Source organism: Penicillium daleae, assembly GCF_028827525.1.
Source record: "Penicillium daleae strain IBT 16125 chromosome Unknown utg000001l_segment0_segment0, whole genome shotgun sequence".
Lineage (NCBI taxonomy): Eukaryota > Fungi > Ascomycota > Eurotiomycetes > Eurotiales > Aspergillaceae > Penicillium > Penicillium daleae.
This window is the reverse complement of record NW_026623149.1, coordinates 2,240,368-2,260,479: the sequence shown is the minus strand read 5'-3', so window position 1 is coordinate 2,260,479 and position 20,112 is coordinate 2,240,368. Positions and strand designations below refer to the sequence as shown.

Sequence of the window (20,112 nt, the reverse complement as noted above, 5' to 3'; positions counted from 1 at the left end):
CCAAGCCTGTCACAGCGCCTATTGCCAATAGCGACGCCTTAGCTTGGACCAGGATTGACCGACTGTCCCTGACTCCCTCTCAGAAATCCAAAAGACATGTCATTTCCACATGAACATTTTTTTCTTTGTTCTCGTAGAATTCCTCCGCAGTTTTTTTCCCCCCTTCGTAACATTTTGTGCACCACACGTGGCTGCCAGATGGGCATCGTACCCTCCTCGCATGAAGCATTCCGGGGGACTCGCAAGTTGCAACTCGGATTGGCCGTGTCTGCTCGGGGAAAAAAACAGATGGGTCAGTTCGCTTGCGCGGGGTGACATCCTTTGAATTTTTTGACTGGTCTTTGGCTTTGATCATTTGTTTTTATTCCTGCTGGTCCCCCTTCGTATGCAGCAGCCCGGTCACCTTTTGGTATCTCGCTATTCCAGACGGGACATCATGGCCATGTCTGTACCCCAGACTCCATCTCAGGATGGGGTGACACCATTAAAGACCAAAGGTGAAATAGATGAAGTACGACTAGAAGCTGCTCTCGGCCATAAGCAGGAATTGAAGCGGAATTTTGGTCTGTGGAGCTTGACAAGTCTGGGCATCGTGATCGCAAAGTACGTATTGGATTGGCATCTTCGCAGCTCGATCTACAAGACTAACCCTGATCTAGCTCTTGGGCTTCCGCGGGCGGAACAATCGTTGCTGCACTTCAAAATGGTGGTCCAATGGCAGTCATATACGGCTTGATTCTCGTTAGCATCTTCTACACTGCCATCTCAGCATCCCTGGCCGAATTATCCTCCTCCATGCCTTCAGCGGGAGGGGTATACTATTGGTCCTCGGTATTGAGTCGAAGTCGAGGACGTGGAGTAGGGTTTTTCACGGGATATCTCAATGCCTGTGCATGGCTTCTATCTGCTGCCTCGATGAGCTCTATGCTAGGAAACGAAGCGGTGGCCATGTACTTGCTTAAACATACTAGTATGGACTGGCATGCCTGGCAGGTTTTTGTCGTCTTCCAGATCGTCAATTGGTCCTGCTGTGCCATTGTATGCTTCGGTAACCGACTGATTCCACTGCTTAATCGGATCGCCTTGACATTATCTATGGTCGGGCTCGTGGTGACAGTCATCGTGCTGGCGGTGATGCCCAAGAAACATGCAAGCAATGCTTCGGTATGGACGGAATACCACAATATGACGGGTGGCTGGTCGGATGGGGTATGCTTCATGACTGGATTATTGAACGCAGCCTTCGCAGTTGGGACTCCCGATTGTATCAGCCATCTCTCCGAAGAAGGTATCCTTGATAGCTTTATCCGCTTGAGCCCATGATGCTAACAGTCAACCTATAGTACCAAAGCCAGAAGTTAGAGTGCCACAAGGCATCATGCTCCAAATGCTCACAGCATTCACCACCTCCTTCGTCTACCTAATCGCCCTCTTCTATTCTATCCAAGACCTGGACGCCGTCTACGCCAGCAACATCGGCTTCTTCCCAACCGCCGAGATCTACCGACAAGCGACAGGATCCAATGCAGGTGCCATTGGGCTCATAGCTGTTCTTTTCCTCGCCACATTCCCCACGCTCATTGGCACCTTTGTTACGGGTGGTCGTATGTGGTGGAGTCTTGCCCGGGACAATGCAACGCCCTTCTCTAGTTACTTCGCCCAAATCCATCCTACCCTGAACTGCCCCGTTCGTGCAACGGTAGCCATGAGTGCCATGGTCACTTGTCTAGGATGCATCTACGTGGGTAGCACAACAGCCTTTCAAGCTCTGATATCCTCCTTCATCGTGCTGAGCTCGTTGTCCTATTTCGGTGCTATTTTCCCCCACGTTCTCTCCGCTCGAAGAAACATGGTCCCAGGCCCATTTTACATGGGACAGAAACTCGGTATGGCAGTGAATATCACGGCGTTGCTGTATATCCTGGTTACCGTCGTCTTCTTCTGCTTCCCGCTCGTGCTGCCTGTGACTGTGCAGAACATGAACTATACGAGTGTGATTACTGTGGGCCTGATGGCTCTCACGGCCATGTGGTGGATCTTCCGGGGGAGACGCGAATACCAAGGCCCACAGTATAGCTTTGAAGCTGCGGAGAGGTTGAGTGCGTTTCAGGCTGGGAAGGAGGGCCGTCGGTCCTTTATTGATGTTGCGACTCCGAAGCCGACTTCTTTTCTTGATGATCATATTCATGTGAGACGATGAAATGAAAAGTACTGATTGTGATGATGAAAATGGTTGTACGATGCGAGGTTTCTTGTATTTTGATTTTGACTTTGTCGATTGGGGGTGTTGTATCTAGCTTTCCTTTTTGATTCGTATATATTGGATTGATTCAAACCGCCATGGCGTATTATCGCTATCCTTGACCACGATAGCGTTTAGACCAATGTAAACGTCGAACTACTTTTGTTTTTAATTTGATGGATACCAACCGAATGATCTTTACGAGCCATCAGAACAAGGGAATTGTAGCGTACTGCGTTGAATGGAAATCTATTCATTTTAAAACTCATCAAACACCTTTAAGTCATAACATTTCATGCGTAGTGGTCCCCGCCAGGCAGGTCCATATTAATTCTTTGCGCTGATCAGAGGCGAGACTTGATACTTTGGCCACCCTCCCACGAGTCACCAGCCTCCAGTGTCTGCCAAGCAGAAACAGAGCCAGCCTCAACGCAGATCATGTTCTTGTATGCCTCATCAGGGCCAAAGTCGGACAAACCCTTGGCCTTCTCAATCCAGGGGTTCCAAACAACGACGTCGGTGAGCGCTTCCCGGGTGATCGAGAAGAGAGGCTGATCGTCCGAGGCGGAAGAGACGACGATCGGCGTGGCGGGGTCTAGACCCTGGTAGACGCGGTCGGTTTCTTCGGTGATGGCCAGTGCAGGGGAGGATTCAGTGTGGGTGCTTGCATTGCGGACCTTGTCGATGTAGGTCTTGGACTCGAGATTCTTGACGCGGACGTTGGCAATATCCTGTGCTTGTTAGATCCGAGCCAGCTGATGCGGTACGAAAGGGAAGAAACCATACCTCCACGGCCAGGTAGGTGTGCATCAGGACCTGGAATTCAAAGTTCTCCTTGCCCTCATTGGTGACCTGGAGCGAGGTGCGGAGCGCATCCTTGGTCAAGGTGACGCTGTACACCAGCCCAAACTCGTGCGGCCACGCCTTGCGGAACTCCTCGCTCAACATGGCGTGCGATAGGCCGAAATCCAACTTGACGGCGACATCTCCCTTGCCAGCCTCCGAGGAGGACTTTCCGAGGAACTCCCAGGTGGAATTGCGAGCAAAGCCATGCTGGGGAAGGGACGAGGTGGCGTGATTCTTAGGAGGGGGGCCAAAGACCTGCCAGATACAAAGCTTCGGATTAGCGTCCGTCTGCCTAGACAGGGAGGGAGCATGACAAAAGGAGCAATCAAATACCGGGAATACGAGCGGAATTCCACCGCGGATCGGCTTGGAGCCATCCAGATGGGCTGTCTTGCTCATAAACAGCTGTTCCTGACCGTTCGACTTCCACGAGGTGACCGTTGCACCGTACAGGTACACCGTGACGGACTCGCCAGAGGGCAAGCTGGCCTCGATGATGCCATCCTGGACAGACACAGAAGGCTGCGGGAACGAGGCACCCACGCCGATTGCAGAGGGTTTGTTGGAGCGGTCCATTGTGGAGGGGGAAAGGTGAGTTGTGTTTTGGAGAAGATCCGACGGCAAGGACGAGAGAGTGAGGAGTTGCTGTTGCTTCGAGGTCATGGCGGGGGATCGGAGCCTGCCCCACTTGCATCTTTCAACTACCGTTGACAACAGTCATTCCTCCCCAAAACATGTCAATTCCTACTAATCAAGTGCAGATCTCACCATCTCAATATATACACCCTGTTTATCCATGCTGCAACAAAGCAGACGTGTTGCCCTCAAAACTGACCTCCTCAATGCGCCGGATCTCGTCTTCGGTCAATCGCCAGCCCAGCGCCTGCATGTCCTCCTCCGCCTGTTCAGCATCGCGCACTCCCACCAGAGGCACAACGCCTTTGTTAATCGAGTAATTCAGCGCGACCGCCGAAACAGAGACCCGATGCTGTTCCGCAATGCCCTTCAGCACATTGATCGTCGGCTCCAGCATATGCATCGGATAGCTACTGAACCGCCGAGTGCTCTTGGGCTCGTTGAATCGGGAATACTTGCTCGTCAATCGACCCTCACCCAGCGACGCAAAGCCCTGGAAGCAAATGCCGCGCTCTCTGCACTCACGGATCATCCCACTGACCTCTGGCACACGGCGAATGACCGAGAACTCGCACTGCGACACCGCCAGTGGTACGTTGTTCTTCGCCAATTCCTCGGCCATCTTGATCATCTCCCCCGTGTTGTAGTTGGCAACTCCGACAGCGCGCGTCATGCCCTCCTCCACACATTCGGCTAATCCCTCTGCAACAGTTGAAATCGAACTTCCATGGATGGGCCCATGCACCAGGTAAATATCCACATAATCCAGTCCCACTCGATGAAGCGACTCCTTCAGTCTAGCCTTCGGCCCACGCGACTGCATCAAGGTGTTGCTCAAGCCACCCGAGAACCACTTAGTCTGCACAACGAACGCATCCCGAGGCATCCCCTTGAACAAAGTCCCACAGATCCGCTCGCTTTCGCCATTGCCGTAGGACTGCGCCGTGTCCACGAAGGTCAACCCAACGGACTTCAGCTTCTCCCAGGCAGCATGGATCCTAGGCAGGTCAACCGTAGGATCGTAGTTGAATGTCGGCTTGTCGCCCCAGGCCCAAGTTCCAATGCTCAGGTAGGGGATCAACACGTCCTTGCCGCCGTATCCGCGCACGGCAAGACGGCTCCGCGAGTTGGGAACCACATTTTCGGGGAGCATGTGGGCTGGATCGCTCAGGTTGGGATCGACGGACTTGGGATGCACCGGGTAGATGCCCTCCGTTGCTGACATGCCGGAGGCCAGGCCGACTTGCATCATATATTGGGTTCCCATGGTGGAGTAGTCCTAGTTTGGGACAGATGATCCTTGTTGGTTGGTCGTCTTAACGAAGGCGATTGGGAGTGTGATGTGAACCCTCGTATTGACATCAGGGAGGATTATATACTAATGGATAGGATGCTCTTATATAGATTGTGAAGGCATGTGGTGGCACTCTGCGTCATCCAACATCATCATGTTCACGAAGGTCGCCTTGAACCAGAATATATAGAATGTGGAGATTTTCGAAGGATTTTTGAACTACAGTCCGTGTGGCTGATGGTTTAACGGCATTGCCTCTGTCGGCGTTGTGGCAACCAGACCCATGGCTCTGAGCTCGGGGAAGCTGGTCCCTTTCAACGCCACCAGCTTTGAAGTATATGGGGGCAGTCACTCTGTACTGTACATTGTTGGGGTAGAAACAGTGATACATCACCAATTGACTCGATTGAACAGCTTACAAGCCGGCACTGGGCTGTAGAAAACACCGTGACCAAAAGGGATTAAAGCATGTAATTAACTCGGCGTCCCGAAAGAACAAGAAGGATGAGAAAAAAAACACGAAGACATATGCAGTGGCCGCTATGTATTTTATGTAATGTGAGATGCACACGGGGAATAGAGACATGGAGGGAGCCAATACAGGAAAACAGACGCATACAATCACATAAAAGCAAGTAAACCCTGTAAACGCCATCGCTATGCAGAATTGCTGTGTCGCCGAGACGCCTCATGCGCTTCAACGCGGATATTGAAAAGGAGGTCGTCGACCTCGCGAAGGGCATTTGGCCCCAATTTTGCGGACTTGATTTCGGCTAGGAGTTTTGTCAGAGATCGAGAGATGCCTGCCTCGCTAAAGTCTGGCTCAAGGTTGGGAGGGACAGGTTCCGTCTGGATTTCGGCGGTGGCAACGTCTAAGACTAGACCCGCCACGGTTGCCGATGGCTGGTCTGGAACCATGTCCACATCCATGTTTTGTTGTATGTTGCTGCCATCAGGCACGGGTGCGGTGGACGGGACCACATCGGTCATTTGAGAGTCGGTTGCCTCCTCTGTGGAGACGAGGGGAATGTGCGACTCGACTGGTCCGTGAAGAGCAACACTTTCTGGGCCGCGGCCCTGAACATCGTTCGAGGAGGGGACCAGCTCGGGCTCCACGGTTGCTGCTTCCACTTCGGATTGTTGTTCTTGAGGAGCACGAGGCTGTGTTTCTGCTTCTTTGCGGGATGGCCGTGACTTGCGAGAGCGGGAGCTGCGGGAAGATTTGGAACGCGTCGAGCTCTGTTCTTCCACAGGAGCAGCAGGCTGATCCTCGAGTCGCAATGATTTGCGCGATCTCTTGTTTGGTCGCTGAGAAGGCTCTGGATCATTGGTCGGGTCTTCTTGGATAGTTTCCGGAACCTGAGTGTTGGGAAGCGAGTCAGCGATGACAAGCTCGTCCTCTTTCTTTTGCGAACTCCGAGTCGATCTTCGCGTAATTGTAGGCGACAGATTGGAAGAAGAGACATCCTGGGAAGGTTGAGAGATTGTTGCACCTTGAGACTGGGCAGCGTGCGTCTCATCAACTTCGGTGATGCCGAGGTCCTTTGTGGTTGAGAGACGAGTCGATCGCCGTCTATCCTGAGAAGTAGATTGAACGTTGTCTTCTTCGCGCTTTCTCTTCTTTGTGGCTGGCTGTGAGAGCTCAGCGACAGGGGCGGATTGCAAGTGACCATTGCCAATCATGTCAACAGCTAACTCCAGATCCTGCTCGAGCTGAGATGCGATTTGCGACTCCACATCCTCGCTTGACGAGTCAACAAAGTACTCCACGGCGACCGGAGTGGACGGCACTTGAGGAGTGCCAGTTGCTGACTTCGACGACCCCTTTCTCTTTCGTTTTTTAGACGATGATTTTGACTTTGCACTGTGGGGAGCTGACAACTTATCCGTCGTCTTCGCGGGAGTATCTGACTGCGTAGTCAAAGCAGGAACAGCATCGACATTCGGATCGTTTTCAGTGCTTTGGGTCAGCGCTGATCGAGTGCGACGACTGGGAGGCCGTTCGTCCACCTGAGGCGTGAGTGCCTTTTTCTTGGCCTCATCAGCAACACTCGATTGAAGCAGCTTCCTTCGTCTAGCCCGTCGAGAAGAGCTAGACATCTTCTTAGGGCTGGGGCTTCGGGAAGTGAACTCGGGGGGCGAAGAAGGTAGATCTGCCGCATCGTCCATGGTGATGTCCTCAAACTTCCCTCCCGGAGCCTCCAAATTCGTGGCGGGGGTCAAATCCCTAGTTGCTGGGGTAGGAGATGATCCTATGAATCCTTCCTCGTTTTCAGTCGGCGCCAAGGTGGGAGTCAAGGGAATGCCAGACTGAGCGTGGAGTCGGCGTAGGTGAACAGGTGTATCGAAGCCCAGTTTACCAGGGGTGTTCGCTGGCGAGGAGGATCTAATAGATTCGATCATTCGGAACATTTCGTGTCGACTCTTCTGGAAGGCGGCTGGCACTTCAGGCGCTGCTGCCTCGGCGTTCGTGGGCAGTTGAGGTTCACCAAGCTCTGTAGGGTCAGGAAGAGCCGGGGTATTCGTGCCTATGATGGGTGATGAGTTGAAGGCGATGTTGCTATTTTCAATGGATTTCGTAGGATTTGACCGGTTCACTCGCTGGTTGGGTAGCTTGGGCGAGCTCGACGTCACCGACTTGGCCTCCTATGAATACATGCTTAATACTTGAGACTAAACGCTTGAGAAGAGAGGAACGTACCTGCACTGCAGTTTGCGGCAACTGAACCAGGGCAGAAAGCCTGGCGGTCGCAGTTGACAATGCTTGACCCATTGGAGTGGAGGCAATAAGAGTATCCGAGGCTGTCTTGGTCGACTTCCAGAAATCGACGAATCTCTTGGCCCTCGAGATGTGAGGCGATTCTAAACCAGCACAGATGACAGTGGCGAATTTTTGTAAAGACGGCAACTCGTCAACAACAGCGGTTTGCAAAATGTTGAGAACGGCAGAAGAAAGCGAGCGGCACTATTCAAAAAGGTTAGTAGCTGACTGGAGATACTGATACAAGGTAACGTACTGCAGTAATAGCACGACTATCCACCCCACGAGTGACATCAACTTTGCATTCAGTGTCTTGGATCCACAGTGCCAGTGGTGCCTGGAGAGTTTCGAGCGCCTGAGAGCGGAAGGACGGCGTGCCAGAGCCCAGAAAAGAAGTCAAGGATTCGATGAAGGCCGAAAGATGAGTTGTGTGTGAGGCATCAATGCTGTGGTAGCCTAAATCCAAGCTTCGCCCAATAGTCTTCAGGAGCGTATGAGGGAATCCTGGTGGTGCGACTTGCTGAGAGACTGGGTTGTCGATTCCCAGACCGGCCTCCGGCGCAAATGGGATAGAAAGACAATGGCCAAGAAGTGCGTTTGTAGGAAGATACGTGTCATGAACCGAGATCGAAGACAGACTCTCAGCAATGGGTTCTACAACTAGACCGGTCAGGACCCGATCCCCTTTCTCCGTTCTCACCACTCGCACATATGCGTCAAGTAGTCGCGACCACTCTTGGGATGTACCCGGGAAGGACACGCCAGCAGCAAGGATCTTAGTGATAATCTCGTAGTCCCGAGACACAGAGCCGTCGCGTTCTCGTGCAGACTCAAGAGGGAACGATTGCAATGCATCTGCTGCTGCCCGTGCTGCTCCTTCCCAAACAGCTTCCAAAAGATGGGGCAGACTGGAGGAAGACCTCATTTCCGTAAAACTCAACTCGGAACACTGGTGTAGAAGTTCGAGACGAGATCCCCGGGATATTCTTCCATTACAGGATGCTGTGATCAATCCATCGACGAGTTTAGTGAATGAGGGGGTTGGCGAGGATATCACGGAACCCTTGCTGATTGTGCGTAGAAGATGTAAAATAGGGCTATCTAGATTGGAGCCTGAAGCTGAAGGGCGATGTGTTGGGGTATTAGACGTCTGGAAAGCTCCATCCCCAATCTTCAGCATGAGCTTTTCGGTGAATGGCACCCCTCCAAGAGAGAGAATCATGGTCGTCGACAAGAACTGAAATCTTTCGAAGAAAGACTCCTCACCTTGCTCTCCAGTGGCATTCAAGGAAGACGGTCCTGTAGCCCAGAGACGATGTAGCAAACTGAGAACACTAGCCACAGCCTGCATAGATTCTCCCGAGGGGGTGATTTCTTTGTTTGAGGCAAGCGAAAGGGCACTCGCCATACCATTCCAGGCGAGGGCGATATTCGACTTTTCGATTTGTTCTTGATTCCAGACCGAAGATTTCAAAAGGGACTCGAAAACTCCCAAGACCGAAGAGATTTTTGAACGAACCCATCGGGGTTCGACCGATGGGAGTTCCTCGACCTCCATCTTGGCATTGTCGGTGATTCGAGTCTCGGTCCAGATCTTTGCTTGTGGGCACCATAGCAAGTTCGCCAATACAAGCGCTGCGCTATCGCTCAGGGCTGGGAAAGCAGAGAAAGTTGATGCGGCCGGCGCTGCGACGTATTCCTCCCAAATAGTATCGACATGGTGATAAGGAAGCGATGGACGAAAGGCGTAATAAAGCAAGTGGTTATAGCTGCTCAGTGCAAGTTGAGACGGCGGTGACGCTGCTCGGTCGGACCTCTTTCGCTCAAATTGCGAGAACACTGGCTTGCCTAGCATTTTGAGAATTGACCGACTGGTGGATTCGTTGGGGCTCATGGCATAGATAAACCGGTTCCAGCCTGCAATGGCCTGAGCTTTGATAGCAGGCTCGCTGCAGTTGAAACACTTCTGAAGAACAAGCACCCATTCTCTGAAGTGTTCCCACTGGTCGAGACTCCATTTCTTGCTTCGCAATAGGAGAACCACAATACTCCAAATCTGCGGCACATGCATGCCTGTCTCAATATTTCCCACCATTCGTGACATTCGCTCTCGAACCTCTGTTACTAGCTTTCGATCGCCCTCCAATGGTCGGTCAAACAGTACCCGAAGATTGTTCGACAGCGCAGGGGTCGGTCCCGCAGCGACGGAGATTTGGAATCCGAGAGAGATGGCTCTTGTCCGGGTATCTTTGTGGGAGTGAAGCAAACCGAAAACGAGGTGTTCTATCCATAATGATGATTGAGAGAGGAAGGTTGACTTGGATTGGGAGAGGAGTCGCTGATAGATGCTCAATCGATGGTAGGAGATGGCTTTGCCCGTGACATGCTTAGTGAGATCTTGTAGCGCTGTAAGAAGGCGAGTGACTCGAGTGGTCGTCATGATCTTCGGGCTGAAATTCTGTGTAGAGAGAATCGACAAGTAGTGCGTCAGGACGGACTTGGCACCCTTGGTCTCTTGGAGAGAGGTGATCGCGTGATCCACCAGAAACACTTTGAAATCATCCGAGAGCTGCGTTGAAATTTCCGGTTGCCATATAAATGCAGCGGTGAGTTTCAATGCTTGATTCGCCAGACTCGTATCCAAAGGTGTCCCGTTGACCAGGTCGCGAGTCACATCGCGTTGGATAAAATCCGTAATCAAGCCGAGCTTCTCCCCAATTTCCTTACCGCCCACCAATCCATCATATGTCCGCAATGCTCCGAAGAAGTTGATGTATGCGTCGAGGCGCGAAGAGACGGACTCTCCAGCCAACTGCTGAACCACCGACTCTAGCAGCATGTCGAATGATTCGGTTGTGTATTTATTGACATTTGGGGACCACACTGGAATCGGGGAGCTTGTCTCCTTGAGAATCGATTTGTATGGTCTGACTTCGCTGCCTAGGGGCTCTCATATGCTGGGTTCGTCGTCGTCTTCGCGTCATTGGGTTTGCTGGCCGATTGGGATTTGGGTGACCCGATGACGGTATACAGCCATGGCGAGAAGTTCACTCGTTTGGAACCGTGACTTGAAGGCGGCGCCCTGGAAGCATCCGCCGTCTGCGACGAAGCTCCCGGGGTCTGGAGGATATGCGGAGATTGAGCGTCGTGCTGATCGATTCGGAAACCTGGCCTGGGAGGAGTTGGTGGGCGAGCAGGGAGAGGGCCGAGGAGCTCTACCATGGTTTAGAGAAAAGATGAAAATGGAAAACAAATGAGGGCAAGGACCATTTCGGGGGGTCGAGTGCACAGAAACGAGTCCTCCCAAAAGAGTCCTGAATTGATGGTAGTAGAATCCTGAAAGCGTTGAGGCCAGGGCCAGTGAAAATAAACGGGCAACGAGACGAGCAACGCGCCTGTCGCGAATCGCGTAAAGTGGCCGCGTGAGGCCCGAATTCTCAGGCGAAAAGGCATCCCGGTAGGCATCCAGGCACCCAGGCACCCAGGCACGCGAAGGAGCGGTTCACCTCCTTCCTTCTGCAATTGATGACCCGCCAAACCCCGATCGATCGGGGCTTTCTGGACTGAGCATGATTTTTGAATTTAGATGTCCCAACTCCAGAGTCTTTCTAACTCTGTCTATTCTTACATCCATCCGTAAATGCTACGCTTGTAGACCAATCTTGAAATTCAGCGGTGTGGCTTCCGAGGCGCCGCAAGACTGTCGGGAACAACTTTCCAATCACGCTTGCGACGGAGGATTTCAAGGGTTGCAGGACTCCATATGCAGATTAGCAAGGATGTTTCCTGACGTAGAGACAACAAAGCGACCGGCCTTCCGATGACTGCCGACTCCAGCCAGCTTTTTTCTGGGGATGGCAGCGGGCCTAAACAAGCAGCTCAGGTGGGGTGTTCTGCTTCATGACGGAGTTGCTCCTTTCCCCGCGTTGCTTCTTCTTCCTTCTTCCTCTGTCACTCGCGAGCGCAACATCCCGCCTGCTTGTTCTGTAATGATATGATCAAGCTATAGCAACGCTGGGCAAGACGCGCACTCAATCGCCTCCAATTCTCAAATCGCCCGGTGGCCTGTTCTTCTTCGGAGCTGGGGGAAGTTTCACCTCGGGCAACCGCAGAAAAGAATGAGTTCCAACCAGCTGCAGGGAGCAGGTATGTCTTTGCAGATAACCGCCTGCGCAAGTATATAATCGAATTAATACCCTCGACTAACGGATTATGACAGCCAAGCTGGAACAGGTTACCCAGCTGTTGGGAACGCTCAAAAAGGACCTGCAAGAGAAGCAGCTTACTCCAGCTCGTGAGTTCCAAGATGAGAGACTGAGAGACTCGCTAGATAATTGAGCTAACGCGCAAGTTACTCTATTATAGAAAAAGTTCAGACCCTTTTACAACTGCGCCAGCATGGCACGAACCCCGTCGACGCCGGACCAATCTATTGCAACGATGTACGATTAACATTCACGATCGCCGTTTCCACTTACCATATACGGGGCTCTGACAGGTGTCATAGGGTATCGGACTATTGGCTCGGTATGGAATTGAAGGAGAGACGGCTGATGTTCGGCGTGCGGCCTTGCGCTGCGTGGCCAATGCTCTCCTTCTTGATTCCAGCATGCGCCAGGTCTTCGCGGACACGGGATACGGAGGCAAACTAGCAGAGAGATTAAAGGTGCGGATTTCGCTCTCAATTACGAGTACCTGGGATTTATCGCTGACTGGCCCTTCAAATCTCCAGACTGATAACTCTGAAGACGAGATGGTCACTAGTCGGATCTTGTTCCTTTCGACCTACGACAGCAACTTGGACTTTGAGGTCCTGATCAACAAGAACTCCCTTGGAGACAACGTGAATTATGTGCGTGTTCTAACCGCTCACTCCTGCGCCTTTAGACTGATGAGAACAGCAACTATCCCGACACGCGAAACAATTCCCCAAGTCTGGCCGACCTCCATTGACGCAGATGGACGAACTGGCGCTTATCGATACCCTAAAGCTCATTTTCAACGTTTCAAAGTTGTATCCCGACCTTGCTGTCAACTTCTCGCCTTCGATACCTCACATTTTGAAGATCATCAGCAGGATGGAAATCCCGACCAAGCCGCTCGATGGTTTGATCAGCTACCTAATTAACTCTTTGTCCGTGCTGGACCTGGAGGGGAAGAAAGAGAAACACTTCGAGAGCAACCCTCTGTTCCCGAAGTTCAACCAGAACTGCAATGTTGACAAGTTGATCAATATCCTTGACCAAGCGGTGTCACTCTACCGCCCGGAGGAGCTGGAAGAGAAAGCAGTCCCCCTCTTACACTCTCTCATCGTCGTCCATGAAATCGCTCCTGATGGCCCGCGAAAGTATATGCAATGGCTCCTGCTGCCTGAAGACAGTGAGCGCAGCTTGCCAATTGGACGCTCCGATACTCTTGCTTCAAAATTGTTGCAGCTTTCTACCAGCCCCTATCCAAACCTGAAAACTGGTATCTCCGAACTGATGTTCGTTCTTTCTGGCAAGGATGCTGAAAATCTCACACGGCGTATCGGCTATGGATTTGCTGCTGGCTTCTTAGCTTCTCGTGGCATGGAGATTCCACAGAATGCAGGCGAAGCCTTCGCGACTAACAATGCTGATGGTCTGGACTCGGAAGTCAACCCAATCACTGGGCAGCGTTGGGCTGCCGAGCCGAAGGATACAGGTCCCCCCATGACTGACGAGGAGAAAGAAAGAGAAGCAGAAAGACTTTTTGTCTTGTTTGAGAGGTTAGTTTCCCTGCAGTTCAGAGTGGCGAAACTGATTTACTGATCTCTTTGCATTGCAGGGCTCGAGCAAATGGTCTGATCACAATGGAGAATCCCGTGGCCCAGGCAGTTCGAGAGGGACGATTTGAGGAACTTCCGGATGATGCCGATAGTGATTAGAGACACTTGGCCGCACCAGTGTTTCATGGACTCGGTAATGTGCGAGCATTTGAAATTCGGCTGTCATCTAGCATGCATTTGTCTATACCCATACTCAAGGTGCTACGCACCTATTGGCAAACATTTTAGTCGCTTATACCAAGGTCTATACCACTCGATAATGACCAAGTACTTCTACAAAATGTTTTCGTCCGAAAGTAAAATTTTCTTTTTTTTTTCCGAGAAGTTACTCGAAGCCGAGAGAAGTATAGAGTAATCACTTGGAGCTTCCAGTACAGGCGGCCCAATGACGTACCGTGGGCGGACACAGCTTTCGGGCGGCAGTACTCCTCTCCGCCCGCCGAAAAAAATATTCGCGGGGCACAGCACGCGCTCCCCACCTTTCTTGACTATATATCCCCGATATTTTCTCTTCTCGCTGTGATCTTTCGAAAGCGTTGAAGTTACCGCCAGATAATCAAGATGTCTAAGCCATTTGATCCCGAGCAGGCTGAGAACCTGCAGGATGTACGTTACCGAACGCTTCCCCCTGCCCGGAGACCAAGTCATCGTTAACAATTCCTGCAGATGGAGAAGCAGTTCGCAGTCAAAGGTTAGTCGGAGATCGTGCAGTGTTATCGCAATTCTTTCTGGGACAACTCTAGAATTCACCCGATTGATGCTGACTTACAAATTTTCACAGCTGTTGAACACCTCATGACATACTGGGCGATCCTCGAGAAGGTGAAGGGGTCGCAGCTGCGCCTCACCAAGATGGACGACGAGATCTACGATTCCTTCAAGACCGAATTCCCCGATTTCGATCTCGCTGCGACCATCAACGAGGACGACATGAAGAGCAAGGCTGGCAAAGAGAAGTGGCGCAACTGGATCAACAAGTTCGACAAGAAGATAGACGATTTCAACTTTGGCACCATCATTCGCACTCGTGCCGATGCCGAGTATGACCAGGATACCACTGTGTTTGGTGAGTTGTAGCGGACACAAGAGCGGCTCTGTTGAGAAGGGGCCATATTAGCTGACGGTGGGACTAGGTGTTCGCATGCAATTCTACGCCATTGAGATTGCTCGGTAAGAACTTCTTCGAGTCCGCATTTGAAAACTAAGACTGACTCATCTAGCAACCGTGCTGGTCTGAACGACTGGATCTACGAGCGCTCCCAGAAGGCTAGCTCCTGAGCGCGCATACGATTGTTTTCTACTGTGCTTGGCTTGAACCCAAGTCCCGCTCCACAACCGGGCTGCTAGACCGACGGCATGTACCTGCCCTGTGGTCTTTCTGAGAGATACATCTTCAACTTTGTAACGATTCAGACGGAAGTGCTCCGCTGGGTCGTGTCGAGACCGATAAGAGAGGATATGAGTAGTGATGGACGAATGATTACGATTTTGATACAACGCTTGTCATTTAGAGGTGGAAATCGGCCATGATCTCTGGATTGGAGGCCTTCATGTGAATCAAAACTATATCCGGAATCAAATGACATTTCATGATGATTAAATATCTTGGTTTGTCCTCCTGAGTCGGTCTCGTAGGTGGCGGGCCCGCTGGCGGGTCTTTCATGCCTGGGAGGCTGGGTGGTGGCACTTTGGGCTCGGTCAATCTAAAACGATCAAAATTCCAGAAAAGGGCGAAGTATGTCTTAACAAACCAATCTTATAATGCCAAAGGCACCCAATCCGCAAAGGCCAAAAATGCGTGGACGCTGCCTGGCTCCCTGCACGTGACAGCGACAACAATGAATCGACCTGGATTGTTGTCATCGCAGTCCCCACCTTTCGATTTGACAATCTTTCCGCATTAGGAAGTTTTTGATATTGTTCTTCCTGAACAATGAATTGCTGGCTTATACTACGGGATTTTCATGTATCCACGATCGAAGACCACTTTCGTATACCCACTCTGCTACCATGGTCTCAATCTTCAAACCTATCGTTCCTTTTCTCCTCTCATCCGCATTCCTGGTGTGATATCGAGAAGCAATGGGTCTCAAGTCTAACGTCCCAAAACACGATGGTGCTTCCCTTCAGAAAGATAGTACAGCTGGGCTGGCACCCGGTTGGAAGTCCCTCTTCAGTTTTACAACCCGAAGACACCTGCCGACCCTTCTCATCGGAGTCGTCCTTGCCTTGCTTGCTGGATGCGTGACACCAGTCTTGGCCATCTTCCTAGGAAACGCCTTCGATGCGTTTACATCCTTCGGAGCGGGTCAAATTGCTATCAATGGGCTTCGCAGCAAGGTCGTTGCTAGCTGCTTTGGCATGCTCGGACTAGGGGCGGCTGGCTGGTTTCTCAATAGTGCATACTTTGCAGTATTTGTCGCATTTGGAGAGCTACAGGCTTCGAATATCCGGAGCAAGGTCTTTACTGAACTGATTCAACGTGATGTCGAATGGTTCGAGGCCCAGCAAGAAGGTTCGGGGGCTTTCCTATCTGCAGTCCAGGCGTGAGTTATCCTCTAGACTCGTCAGAGATGTGTCTAATGTACTATTCAGTCACATCCATGAACTTCAAATGGCAACATCCCAACCTCTGGGGCTGCTTCTGCAGTATCTCTGTCGTTCATTGGCATCTCTGGGGTTAGGATTCTATACTTCCTGGAGTCTATCGTTGGTAACATTGGCTGGAATTCCAATATTCTCGTCCATCATTGTCTTCCTGTCCATACGAATGAAGCCCAGCATCAAAGACCAACAGGAAGAACTTACACAGGCTTCAAAAGTTGCAAGCAATGCCATCAATTCTATCGACGGAGTCAAATGTTTCAATGGCCAAAGAATTGAATCTTGGAGCTTCTCCAGTCGGATCGAGAAGGCCGCTATCCACTACCTCCGGCAAGCCAGACTCAATTCTTTGCAGATTTCCTTCGTTAGGTGGATGATGTTTGGCATGTTCGTCCAAGGTTTTTGGTACGGCAGCTCCCTTGCACGAGCCGGAAAGATCACGTCTGGTGAAGTTCTAAGAACTTTTTGGGCGTGCTTAACTGCAGCCCAGTCTATTGAGCAAGTACTGCCACAGATGATCGTGTTGGAGAAAGGAAAAGTTGCCAGTGCCATGCTCAAGTCAATCGTGGACCTGAAAACACAGGAGAGGGTTGTCAGTGAGACCAAAGGAACATTGTGTCCTGAACACTGTGAGGGCGATATCGAGGTGAACAATGTACGTATATGATTTCGAGGCTCTTCTCATTGCGATAAAGCGCACTAACACTTTCGTCAGGTTTCCTTCTCATACCCGTCCCAGCCGGATCGTGTCGTTTTGAAACCGTCGACATTCTTCTTCCCGGCCGGAGAGACGACCTTTGTCATTGGCAAGAGTGGCTCTGGAAAAACCACGCTTGGTCAGCTGTTAATGCGATTCTATCCACCTACGTCAGGCGAGATATTAATTGACGCGAACCCCATTGACGCACTCAATGTTAACTGGGTTAGAAACAACATCACGCTAGTAGAACAACGCAGCGTGCTGTTCAATGACTCCATATTGAGGAACATCGCCTTCGGTCGTCACGATTATGACATAGTGTCAATAGAAGACGTTCAAAACTCTATCGACGTGGCAATGCTGAGAAGCGTTCTCGAGAGTTTACCGGAGGGCCTTGATACATGCGTTGGCCCTGGTGGAAATCTTCTGAGCGGTGGCCAGAAACAACGGGTTGCGATCGCCAGAGCCAGGTTGCGCGACACGCCCATTTTGATCTTGGATGAACCCACCAGTGCTCTTGATACTGTAAACCGAGTGGCCATGATGAAGGCGATCCGCGAGTGGCGTAGTGGAAAGACAACCATCATCATCACTCACGATATGTCCCACATCACTGAGCAAGACTTTGTCTATATTCTCGAAAATGGCACGATCGTACAGAGTGGGTACAGAGAAACTGTGGAGAAACAATCTGGGAGTGAAATGTACTTTCGCATCCCGGCAGATGAAAGCCAGAAAGATGACAATTTGCGAAAAGAATCTGGGGAGAGGGGCGATTATGGCCTTTCTTGGGAAGAGTCATCCAGTCAAAGATTGCGAATTAGGCCTTCTACGGCTCTGACGGCACGCCATAATCCCAGAGAAATATTGGCTCAAAATCATGCACGCTCCAGTTCACGGTCAGGTACCCGAAACTCAGCCGCGAGGAGAGATGATGCTTTCTCCGTCGACGACACTATGCTGAACATATCATACGATCTCAGCAAACGTGGTTCTTTACTGGGTATTCCCAGAAGGGAGATGTCACCGGTACGGCCGGCCTCTTACTACTCAAGACCAATTGAAGAATTTGAGATGGTCCAAATCGACCGCAATTTCCTAGATGGCCACTCAACTCGTACGTTGTCATACGAGTCCGCTCCCAATCTCGAATCAAAACGCCCAAGAGTTATTCAAAAAAGCAAAGTCTCCAAGTCGCGGAAGAAACCAAACAAAAAGAGCATGACTTCACTATCTCACATCATGGGCACCATTGTGCCTACACTGACCCCAAAACAACGTGTCATTTTGTTTCTAGGAGTCGCCTCGGCCCTGGCTCACGCCAGTGCGACACCAATATTTTCCTATTGTCTATCACAACTGTTTAGCACATTCTACGCCGGCACCAACAGCGCCAGGTTAACAATGACATGGTCATTGGCTGTACTCGGAGTCTCTATTGGAGACGGTCTGGCTTCTTTCTTCATGCATTACTTTCTAGAATATTGTGGCGAAGCATGGATGGACACACTTCGGAAAAAGGCATTCGAGCGAGTACTCGACCAACCTCGAGCCTGGTTTGAGCAAGACGGAAACAGCTCTTTCAGGCTCACGGCCTATCTGGATCAGAATGGCGAGGACATGCGAAACTTACTTGGCCGCTTTGCTGGATTCGTGATCGTTGCTGCCTCCATCACAGTGATGGCAATTATCTGGAGTTTGATTGTATGCTGGAAGTTGACTCTGGTGGCTCTGGCTTGTGGGCCTCTCATTTACGCGATTACTCGGGGGTTTGAAGGCGTCAATGGTATTTGGGAGCATCGGTGCAGCGAAGCCAGTGCGGTTGCCACGGATATCTTTACGGAAACCTTTGCGGAGATTCGCACCGTGAGGACTCTGACACTGGAGAGTTACTTTCATAACAAGCAGGCTGACGCCATCTCGAAATGCTTGGCCGTGGGTTTGAAACGGGCTGGCTACACGGGTCTGCTTTTCGGCATGCTGGAGTCGACATTCATGTTTGCGAGTGGTAAGTGTTCTCACTGTAATCGTTCATCCCATGACGACTAACCTTCGCAGCATTGATCTTCTATTATGGTGCCGTGCTCGTAGCATCCGAGTTTACAGTCAATGATGTGATTATGGTGTTTTCACTGTTGCTTTTCAGCATTGGATATGCAGCTCAGATCTTATCGTGGAGTGAGTCCCGAACTCACCCAAGTGCAGACAGAATTCCTGCTAAAGTTCTATTCCAGTTCCTCAAATCAACACCTCTCGCGAGGTCGCAACCCAGCTTCTTAGGCTTGTCAATCTTCCCGAAACGGACTCGTATGAACACCAGGGCGATATTAAGCTCTCCAAGCTCACTCCCATTCAACTTTCCAATCTGAACTTCAGATATCCCTCCAGACCTGATACCACTGTCTTGAAGAATGTGTCAGTCACAATCGGCCAGAACTCTTGCACCGCGATCGTTGGCCGCTCCGGCTCGGGCAAGTCAACCATCGCCTCGTTGCTACTGGCACTTTATGAAGCGCCCATGTCCAAAGATGGCCGAGCTACGGTGAAACTCGGCGGAGAAGATATATCGCGCTTACACATTCCAACACTAAGATCCCACATATCCATTGTGTCACAGCAGCCGATTATTTTCCCCGGAACAATCTACGCCAACATCAGCTACGGACTCGCTGACCGAGCATCCGTCCACAACGTGCGTGTCGCGGCGGAAGCAGCCGGCATTGACGAGTTCATCCTATCCCTTCCAAACGGATACTTCACAGTCATCGGCGATGGTGGCATTGGATTGTCGGGCGGCCAGAAGCAGCGATTGGTCATTGCGCGTGCTCTGGTTCGTGAGCCTCAAATCCTCATCCTAGACGAGGCCACGTCCAGTCTTGATCCCTCGGGAGCGGAGATTGTCCGTCAGACAGTGCAGAAGCTTGTAGCTACCCGGAATGACCTCACAGTGATTATCATCACCCATGCGAAGGAGATGATTGAAATTGCAGATCATGTGGTTGTTCTCGATCAAGGGGCTGTCGTGGAGGATGGGTCCTATCGAGATCTCGCGCAGCGAGTGGGTGGGAGATTATATGGGTTGATGAATGACCCTGAGCAAGCGTAGTACCCCTCCAGCATGGCTTTTGTCTCTCGTCGATCAAGATCGGATCTACCCCTTTATATCTTTCTCGCGGTGCTACCTACAATACTTTACTTTAGCAAATGCCAATCTCCATGT

The 20,112-nt window shown here is 51.2% G+C and overlaps 7 protein-coding genes across 7 annotated transcripts; 4 read left to right on the top strand and 3 right to left on the bottom strand.

Moving 5' to 3' along the window:
* Positions 1–436: 436 nt before the first annotated feature.
* Positions 437–2,200, top strand: N7458_000704 (putative choline transport protein; the record flags this gene model as incomplete). The annotated part of the gene is made up of 3 exons (XM_056904098.1): positions 437–603; positions 660–1,288; positions 1,344–2,200. The coding sequence occupies 3 exons, from the start codon at positions 437–439 to the stop codon at positions 2,198–2,200; spliced, it is 1,653 nt and encodes a 550-aa protein (XP_056771865.1).
* Positions 2,201–2,586: 386 nt separating this feature from the next.
* N7458_000703 (D-hexose-6-phosphate mutarotase) lies at positions 2,587–3,664 on the bottom strand (the record flags this gene model as incomplete). The annotated part of the gene is made up of 3 exons (XM_056904097.1): positions 2,587–2,973; positions 3,029–3,376; positions 3,422–3,664. The coding sequence occupies 3 exons, from the start codon at positions 3,662–3,664 to the stop codon at positions 2,587–2,589; spliced, it is 978 nt and encodes a 325-aa protein (XP_056771864.1).
* Positions 3,665–3,878: 214 nt separating this feature from the next.
* On the bottom strand, positions 3,879–4,991 carry N7458_000702 (uncharacterized protein; the record flags this gene model as incomplete). The annotated part of the gene is made up of 1 exon (XM_056904096.1): positions 3,879–4,991. The coding sequence occupies one exon, from the start codon at positions 4,989–4,991 to the stop codon at positions 3,879–3,881; it is 1,113 nt and encodes a 370-aa protein (XP_056771863.1).
* A 684-nt stretch (positions 4,992–5,675) lies between these two features.
* N7458_000701 (uncharacterized protein) lies at positions 5,676–11,001 on the bottom strand (the record flags this gene model as incomplete). Its single annotated transcript, XM_056904095.1, has 4 exons — positions 5,676–7,664; positions 7,720–7,983; positions 8,036–10,715; positions 10,796–11,001. The coding sequence occupies 4 exons, from the start codon at positions 10,999–11,001 to the stop codon at positions 5,676–5,678; spliced, it is 5,139 nt and encodes a 1,712-aa protein (XP_056771862.1).
* An 896-nt stretch (positions 11,002–11,897) lies between these two features.
* N7458_000700 (synembryn) lies at positions 11,898–13,687 on the top strand (the record flags this gene model as incomplete). The annotated part of the gene is made up of 6 exons (XM_056904094.1): positions 11,898–11,925; positions 11,999–12,073; positions 12,145–12,221; positions 12,287–12,631; positions 12,681–13,528; positions 13,588–13,687. 6 exons carry the CDS (start codon positions 11,898–11,900, stop codon positions 13,685–13,687), a joined length of 1,473 nt encoding a protein of 490 aa, XP_056771861.1.
* Positions 13,688–14,149: 462 nt separating this feature from the next.
* Positions 14,150–14,866, top strand: N7458_000699 (polysaccharide biosynthesis domain-containing protein; the record flags this gene model as incomplete). The annotated part of the gene is made up of 5 exons (XM_056904093.1): positions 14,150–14,194; positions 14,255–14,279; positions 14,370–14,654; positions 14,722–14,758; positions 14,809–14,866. The coding sequence occupies 5 exons, from the start codon at positions 14,150–14,152 to the stop codon at positions 14,864–14,866; spliced, it is 450 nt and encodes a 149-aa protein (XP_056771860.1).
* An 804-nt stretch (positions 14,867–15,670) lies between these two features.
* N7458_000698 (ABC transporter ATP-binding protein) lies at positions 15,671–19,998 on the top strand (the record flags this gene model as incomplete). The annotated part of the gene is made up of 5 exons (XM_056904092.1): positions 15,671–16,134; positions 16,184–16,847; positions 16,908–18,900; positions 18,951–19,070; positions 19,127–19,998. 5 exons carry the CDS (start codon positions 15,671–15,673, stop codon positions 19,996–19,998), a joined length of 4,113 nt encoding a protein of 1,370 aa, XP_056771859.1.
* Between the last annotated feature and the right edge of the window lie 114 nt (positions 19,999–20,112).